Genomic DNA, 9,117 nt, shown 5'->3' with positions numbered 1-9,117 from the left:
TCTCTTCTGCCGTGTTGCTGGAAATGGAGCTGTACTACTTTTATAAACAGAAAAATCTTTACTTCAAAAATTGGGCTGTGCAGTCATGAAACTTTTGCTGCTGATGCTGATTTTAGCAGAGGTGATGCAGGCTCTGACAAGATTTAATTGCCAAGAATCTATAATAAGTTTAGTAAGTTTGGCATGTAAATAGCTTCTTTCTGGTGACTCAAAGCCAGATGACAGAGAGTTGCTTTTATTTATGTTTTTAGGAAAGTAAAATAAGCCTAATAATAATTGCATAGTGTATGTTTTCCAATCCAAACCTTATCTAGAGAAACCAAGTTTTGGAACTTTACTGAGGAGAGAGCAGGTGTAGAATATGGAGTCCTACAAACAAATCTACTCATAATTCTGAATAAAGGAAGTCCCCTTTTAAAGTCTAAGCAGAGTCATTTTGGGTTAAATAGGAACCCAAGGACTTTCCAACACAGCTCTGCAGCTCAATCCATGCATTTGTCCATACCAGCTTAGAAGCGTGTCACCTGTAATTAGTTACTATTAATAAATAGTAGGTAAGTCACTTTCTTTTTAACAAATTAGAGCTGATTCATAGTCATTCTCACTCGAAAGTCTAAATTGCTTTCTTTTTAAAAAAATTTTATGGAAGTATAGTTGATTTATGATGTATTAATTTCTGCTGTACAGCAAAGTGACTCAGTTATACATATATATACATATTCTTTTTCATATTCTTTTCCATTATGGTTTATCACAGGATATTGAATATAGTTCCCTTTACTACACGGTAGGACCTTGTTTATCCATTAAACTGCTTTCTTAAGAAGAGAAAGTGGTGAAATTGCAGTCACCTCCAGGAACAGCACTCAAACCTAAATTCTTCTCTAGGAGTTTGTCTCACTGTGAACTATATCCCTCCAACTAGTTGTGAGCAAAGAGGTTAAATTTTTTTTTGAGAACAGCAAGGGACCTAACAAAAACCAAAAAGAGTAAGTTCCTAAGAGGGGGAAAGACTCACGTTTTCTTGGTTTCTTCTTGGTTTAGAAGACTCATGGGCCTTAAAGTTCAGGAGGATTTTATGCTCTCCTGGCTGACAGGGTTTGTCTGTGGCTAGTGTGAGTGCAGTCAACTATTTTAAATAAAATAGGTTGATATTTAAAAATTTTGCCAGGCCAATAAATTGAAAAAAATATTAGGCATGATCAATTAAATTAATCATGTTATGATGTGGTCAGGGCTAGAGTATGTGTACTTACTCATTAGGTTTCTGCTAGATTGGGACAAATGTTAAAAATTAAAATTAAAATTTAAAAAGGTAGAAATTTAATTTGCTTTTTAAAAAAATGCTATAATTCAGGTTGAAAGAGTTAACACTCCCTCCCATTATGGAGTTTAAAATAGTCTGGTCACTATTCTAGTCTAATGCTGCCTTCTTTCTCATAAGGAAGATGAGTTGCTATATTCCTGAGATTTTTTTCTAAACAATTTGAAGCAGCCCTAATCAGGCTGCCTCATTCTGTGGGAATCCTGTTTCTCCATCTCTTAGCCTTTATTGTATCATTTTTTAAAGCTTCCCTCCAGGCATGTCTAAACTTCCGACCTGGCACAAGTTTTATCCACCAGACCTAACCTGGGCTCATTTAGCCTCGGTACTGCCTGGCAACCCAGGAAAGCACACACTTGGGACTGAGTTATCTCCTTCTGCACAGATACTGCTTATTATCCACAGTGAAGGAACTTGTCTTCATCTTTTGTACCTCTCAGGGTGGTCTTAAGGGAAGGAGTATTTGGTAACTTTAGCAGGAAGACTGGCAATTTCAAATCAAATAAAAAATATTAAAATTTAATCTTATTCTAAATTCCTTGAAAAATATTGATGATGCTTTTTCATTTCAAAAACACATTCACTTTATACGATTTTTAAAAAAATTAGTGTATGTAGTTGACAAATTTACTTTTGAGGTCCTGAATGTATATGTCAGAGGCCTCAACCACCTAGAGAAGCACTTTCTTCTAGATACTAACCTTATTAATGCTCTGAGTGTTTTGAATTTGACTATTTAGGAAAAATCTCCCCCTTCAATTAAGTATTTTGAAACTGGCTATTGTCATCACCTTGGAGAAAAGAGCTCTTTTCCAGGAAAGAGTAGTGTCTTAGCCTTGATGTTCATATTACTTAAGAGAACAACGTCTCTTGATAAATGGAAAAGGTACTTCTATATAGAACCAAATACTGCAAATTTGTTTTAAACTGGATTCATTGTTGTACTCAATAACTACTGGAAAAAAATTAGTGTCAACATAAGGGTTGAATCAAAAAGAAGTTAGTTCTGCAGTTTTTTCAATAAATTTTTTTGGAAGTTAAAGATAGTTTGGGGGGAGAAATCAGACAAGGTATCTGAACTAATGTAAAATATAAAATGAAGTTAGATTGTCATCAATGAACTGCCACTATTATGCCTATCTCTTTATCACTGGGTCAAAACTTCTGTTGAGACCGTCTAGAAAAAGGGCCACACAATGACTTTCATGGGCACTAGGCACTTTTGTCTTCCTGGGCTTCTTTCTCTGATTAAAAAAAAATTAAAAACTATACTTCATGACTGTGTTGGACTAATGCAATCAAGGCTGGATTCATTACTACATATTCATTATAATTACATTGATTTTTTTTCCTTCTGATTGTAAAGGAAATTAACATGAAAACAGTTTTATTCATCCTAAAAGTCGCTTGGGCCCCAGGCCCTGTGGTTCTATGCCTCACCTACTTGGGGGCTTGCTGGCAACTCGAAGGCAGTGGTGCCTTGAGAAGCAGCTTGCTGAGGTTTGTTAAAAGGGGGTCGGTCTGTTCTCAGGACCTCCCACATGGTTCTAAAAACCAACAGAATTCATGCTACTCCCATTTAAAAAGAAAAAGAAAGGTAGAAAGGGAAAGCTCTGGATTGTAGGTAGAGGGACCAGCCACAGAAATGGTCCTCAGAGACAGTAAAATGAAATAAAAATAACCGTATATCTGAATATAAGAGAGAGTCCAGGGCTTCCATGGTGGTGCAGTGGTTAAGAATCCGCCTGCCAATGCAGGGGAAACGGGTTCGATCCCTCATCTGGGAAGATCTCACATGTCGTGGAGCAACTAAGCCCGTGAGCCACAACTACAGAGCCTGCGCTCTAGAGCCACAATTACTGAAGCCCCGTGCCTAGACCCCGTGCTCCGCAACAGGAGAAGCCACCGCAATGAGAAGCCCACACACCGCAACGAGAAATGCACACACAACAACGAAGAGTAGCACCCACTTGCTGCGACTACAGAAAAGCCAGCGTGCAGCAATGAAGACCCAATGCAGCCAAAAGAGAGAGAGAGAGAGAGAGAGAGAGAGAGAGAGCGTCCACCCAAAAACCACCCACAATATTCCAGAGAAGAGGGAGTCACTTTTATACTTGAGTCCTCATAAATTCTCTTGTATTATTCGGGCTACTCCCAAATGCTTTATACTGAATAAACAAAGTTGTTTAAGACAGTAAAAGTAGTTGACATTTACTGTCAACAGTACATGTATCTATTCATGTCAGACATTCAAATACACAAGTTCATAATATTTCCCTTTCCTTGCTCTTCAAAGAAGGTCCTGATGAGTCAGCAAAATTCTTAGGTATTTGAGATGGGGTACAAGAGAGAAATGAAGGAGGAAAAGAAGATCAGAAGATTATCAGTGGGAGAGAAAACTGAAGGATTTTTAGAAATAGAATTAGGAGACAGGTGAGAAGGACAACTGAGAGATAAACACTAGGTTAAGGAAAAGGAAAAGAGGCTATGAAAAAGGCAGAAGGCTACTCATCTCCTTTTTCATGTTTGAGAAATGTTTATATAGGATATGCAAAAATTTGAATGTTTTTCAGTGAATGAACAATGTGTGTATTTTAATTAAAACACTGTTCTGAGACTGCAGCTCATGGATCTTGGCTTCCATATAAGCCTTATATAGGGAAGGTAGGAGTATACTGGGCCAGTTTCAATTACCATACCCAAAATTAATGGTAATGGAGAAAATGTTAGCACAAAGACATTCATGGAAATATTATTTATGACTAGGTGCCACATTGTTGGTAGAAATCTTACACATGGTTAAATAATCCTGCAGCCATTTATTCTGAAGCCCTGTGATATAGAGTGATACATGTGCAAAATGATTGTGTTATAAACTTTCCACCTTCACAGAAGGAACCTCTCTTGTCTCATGAGTCCTTGTATCTTATATTTAAAGGCAGTGCCCAAACAAGCACAGCTGGAAATTCACCTGACACAACTGCACACAATCTGACAACTACTGTTACTACAGAACTGTCCTTTTCCACTATCAGCCAACCAACTCTCTCAGCATCAGACATGTCCACAGTAACAACCTCAACAAAGTCCACTGTATACCAAACAGAAGGCACATCAGAAACGTTGACCACACCAAGGTCAACAGACAGAAATTTCTCCCCATCTACTGGAAGCAACACATCTACAACATCAGAGATGATCACATCACCAGCTTCAACACACACCACCGTAAAAAACACAAGGGACATATCAACAACTGTAACGAGAAGTATCACTCCAGTAGCCTCAACAGTCTCAGTTAAACCTGGACTAGAGGACCAGTCAAACTTACCCTCTTCCACCACTTCTACTGAGGAAACATCAGCACCTTCTCAGGACCACCAGACTCAGAGCATAGAAACCACCAGAGAAACTCAAACCTCCACCATCACAGACGTGACCACATCCACTCCCTCATCATCGCCACGTGGACACACTCTTACAGAAGACACTACCCAGGAGACATCCTCTTCAGGTGAAACAACCTCTTCATCCCCAGCCAGTGTGAGCCATACACCTGCGACAACGTCAGAAACGTTGACCATGCAAACCTCAACAGACAGAAATTTCTCCCCATCTACTGGAAGCAACACGTCTCCTAGAACATCAGAGATGATCACATCACCAGCTTCAACACACACCACTGTAAAAAACACAAGGGACATATCAACAACTGTAACGAGAAGTATCACTCCAGTAGCCTCAACAGTCTCAGTTAAACCTGGACTAGGGGACCAGTCAACCTTACCCTCTTCCAGCACTTCTACTGAGGAAACATCAGCACCTTCTCAGGACCACCAGACTCAGAGCATAGAAACCACCAGAGAAACTCAAACCTCCACCATCACAGACGTGACCACATCCACTCCCTCATCATCGCCACGTGGACACACTCTTACAGAAGACACTACCCAGGAGACATCCTCTTCAGGTGAAACAACCTCTTCATCCCCAGCCAGTGTGAGCCATACACCTGCGACAACGTCAGAAACGTTGACCATGCAAACCTCAACAGACAGAAATTTCTCCCCATCTACTGGAAGCAACACGTCTCCTAGAACATCAGAGATGATCACATCACCAGCTTCAACACACACCACTGTAAAAAACACAAGGGACATATCAACAACTGTAACGAGAAGTATCACTCCAGTAGCCTCAACAGTCTCAGTTAAACCTGGACTAGGGGACCAGTCAACCTTACCCTCTTCCAGCACTTCTACTGAGGAAACATCAGCACCTTCTCAGGACCACCAGACTCAAAGCATAGAAACCACCAGAGAAACTCAAACCTCCACCATCACAGACGTGACCACATCCACTCCCTCATCATCGCCACGTGGACACACTCTTACAGAAGGCACTCCCCAGGAGGCATCCTCTTCAGGTGAAACAACCTCTTCATCCCCAGCCAGTGTGAGCCATACACCTGCGACAACGTCAGAAACGTTGACCATGCAAACCTCAACAGACAGAAATTTCTCCCCATCTACTGGAAGCAACACGTCTCCTAGAACATCAGAGATGATCACATCACCAGCTTCAACACACACCACTGTAAAAAACACAAGGGACATATCAACAACTGTAACGAGAAGTATCACTCCAGTAGCCTCAACAGTCTCAGTTAAACCTGGACTAGGGGACCAGTCAACCTTACCCTCTTCCAGCACTTCTACTGAGGAAACATCAGCACCTTCTCAGGACCACCAGACTCAGAGCATAGAAACCACCAGAGAAACTCAAACCTCCACCATCACAGACGTGACCACATCCACTTCCTCATCATCGCCACGTGGACACACTCTTACAGAAGGCACTCCCCAGGAGGCATCCTCTTCAGGTGAAACAACCTCTTCATCCCCAGCCAGTGTGAGCCATACACCTGCGACAACGTCAGAAACGTTGACAGCTCCAACCTCAACAGACACCACTGTAAGAAGCACAATAGACACATCACCTTCTGTAACTAGCAATTTTCCTCCATTCACTTCTAAATTTTCTACAACATGGCAGTCAGTAGTACAATCAACTCCGCTGTCTACCAGTTCTTCAACTCCAGAAACATCTATCGTTTTTCACACCCAGCAGAGCAAAGGCACAGAGACCACGGGGTGGTCCTATGCCATAAGCACAATCTCTACAGGTGTTTCTCATGAAACATTTACTCCAGGTAAAACAACAACAGTCACTTCCTCATCCTTCAGTGACAGCCACACAACTCAGTCACAAAAGGATCCATTGTCAACACCAGTAGCTGCCACTACATTAATTGCAGAAAGAACATATACTTCCCAAGCTAGTACTTCTTGGGTTTCATCTAAGGTCTCAACAATAGGCAAACAGAAAGAGCCTACCACACACCGTTCTCTGAGCACATCTTCTCAGCAAACAACAGCGGCGTTTTCCCAGCCTCACTGGACACAAGGGACAAAGAGCACTAGAGGTACTCATGTCAACAGCACAAGCTCCAATATGACTCAGACCATTGAAACAGTCACATCCACATCTCCTTCATCCATACTAAATGGACACACATCTCAACAAACTGTAACAGCAGGCCCAGCAAGGCAGTCAACACCACTCTCGGCCAGCATCTCTCCTCAAGAATCATCAGCTATTTCCCAAATAGGTCCCACTCAAGGCACACAGACCACACAAGAATCCCAAACCATGAGTTTATTCTCCCCCGTGATGAACACAATCAAAACAGTCACATCTGCAACTTCTTCATTCAAACCAAGTGGATACTCACTCTCAGAAAGTGTGCCCCAGGATACATCCACCACAGGTGAAGTGACAACCTTCATCCCAGCACCCTCCAGGGAGAACCACACAACTCAGGCCACTACCACTACCACAGGACTGTGGACAGCACCAACGTACCCCGACACCACCCTGGGAACCTCAGGCGGCTCATCACTTTCCATAACAAGCACCATTCGTCAGGCCACCTCTGTAGTCTCAACCTCGGGAGGCCAAGGAGGACAATCAACATCCCCTGCTACCAGCGCCTCACTTGACACAACATCAGCCATTTCCCAAACCCATCAGACTCAAGGCACAGCGACCACTGGAGAACCACACAGCAGTATGTTGGCCTCCTTGGTGACGGACACCGCCTTGGGGGGCACAGCTCCTGCTTTGTCATCAACAGGAAGCAGCCAAACAACTTCAGGAAGTGCTCCCTCAGAAACATCTACCTCAAGTAAGATCAAGAGTTTCTCACCAACTTCCTCCAGGGAAAGCCATCCAACTCTGTCAACGACCAAACTGTCCACTGCAACCAGTCCTGACACTACTCCAGGAACCACAGGACTGGGGTCCGTTATTGTCTCTAGCACCATTTCAACCATCATCTCTGAGGTCTCAACAACAGGGAGATCTACAGGACAGTCAAGCCCAGCTTCTCCCAGCACCTCTCCGCAGGAAACATCAGCCATTTCCCAGATGGCTCAGGCTCAAAGTACAGGAACCACCAAAGGATCTGAAACTGTCAGTTCAGTCTCCCAGGTGACTGAAACCTTCTCAGAAGTCACATCTCCACCTCCTTCATCCACATCAAATGTACACACATCTCCACAAACTGTTACCCATACACTGTCACCTTCAGGTACCAGCACAACCTTTATCTCAGACTCAATCAGCGACAGCCACAGGACGCAAACAACAATGCCAACCATGTCATCTGGGGCAACTAAAGGGACAGCTACAGCCACTTCTATCACCCTGAGCAATGTAGCCTCTCGTTCTCCTTCCACAATTTTGTCCACAAGTGGAGAAGTTCTGACAACAACCCCAGGCTCATTCACCCATGAAATTACAAATGCTGGGGTCATTCCCCCTGTAGGTTCTGACAATAACTCCTTGACAAATACCACACAAGTCCCTACTTCCTCAGTGGGTGAGTCAAGCACACCCACCTCGGAGCATCTTGCAACTGTTCAGACAGTAGCTTCTACTATGCATCCTATTACAAAGCAAACAGATATGATTTCTACAAGTAATTATAACAGTGTAGCTGGATCCACAATGACTTCACCATTTCCACTGACAAGCTACCTTTCAATCAAGACCACTCCTGATACTTCTTCAGCATGTAAGTATTCTAAGGGTCCATTGCTTACTCTACAGCCATCCATAGACTATTCTTTCTCTGACTCTACTTCTTCTGGTAATGTGGGCACAGCTCAGACCATATCGAGTTTCTATACTTCAACCAGTAATTCTTCATTCTCTCAATCAGCCCCTGGCCCTGCAGTCACCTGGAGCTCCACCACCCTATTCACAGGTCACCCCACTCATCTGTCTGTTACCAGCACTTCTCCACCATCCACAGCATCCTTAAGCTCCACCGTGAAGCCTGAGACATCAGGTAGGTGGGGACTCTGGGGTCTTGGTCTCTTACAGTGGCCCAATTGGCTCAGTTCAGCCTCAAGGAGTGCTTGAGAGAGGAAGGTGAGTTAGCACTGCCAGGCTGGAGGTCAGGTCCACGAGAAGATGAAGTCAGTGGTGGGTATGGTAGGTGACAGGCTCATCATCCCTTCTACCCCAGGAGATAACTGCTTTTCTGCAGGGAGTGATTTGGGTGTGAACAGAAGGCAGACAGGTTTCTAGCTGTCTCTCCCAGCTCCTAAAGTCTCTGACTCTCTTTAACTCTGCTATTTTCTCTGTAAAGCCCACACCAGTCTTCTTTCCCTGCCTGCCCAGGAACAATCATAACCTCACAGAAGACAGACAGTGGGAGAAGCACA

General features: G+C 43.2%; 1 protein-coding gene across 1 annotated transcript; it reads left to right on the top strand.

Annotated features, from left to right (window-relative positions):
• Positions 1-4,384: 4,384 nt before the first annotated feature.
• Positions 4,385-9,085, top strand: LOC136794208 (mucin-4-like). Its single transcript, XM_067033508.1, has 4 exons — positions 4,385-4,926; positions 5,005-8,462; positions 8,610-8,738; positions 9,042-9,085. The coding sequence occupies exons 1-4, from the start codon at positions 4,385-4,387 to the stop codon at positions 9,083-9,085; spliced, it is 4,173 nt and encodes a 1,390-aa protein (XP_066889609.1).
• Positions 9,086-9,117: the final 32 nt, after the last annotated feature.

The sequence above is a fragment of the Kogia breviceps genome, chromosome 5 (assembly GCF_026419965.1).
Source record: "Kogia breviceps isolate mKogBre1 chromosome 5, mKogBre1 haplotype 1, whole genome shotgun sequence".
Taxonomy (NCBI): domain Eukaryota; kingdom Metazoa; phylum Chordata; class Mammalia; order Artiodactyla; family Physeteridae; genus Kogia; species Kogia breviceps.
Note: the sequence above shows the minus strand (reverse complement) of the source record. Positions and strands in the feature narration are given on the sequence as shown.

What these genes read in the sequence shown, in the direction of transcription:
- LOC136794208 (XM_067033508.1), top strand. Translation starts at nt 4,385, where the DNA reads ATGTCCACAGTAACAACCTCAACAAAGTCCACTGTATACCAAACAGAA. An exon ending in ATGCAAACCTCAACAGACAG is followed by an intron (nt 4,927 to 5,004) that starts AAATTTCTCCCC and finishes TTCAACACACAC; the next exon opens with CACTGTAAAAAACACAAGGG. An exon ending in TCCTGATACTTCTTCAGCAT is followed by an intron (nt 8,463 to 8,609) that starts GTAAGTATTCTA and finishes TCTCTCAATCAG; the next exon opens with CCCCTGGCCCTGCAGTCACC.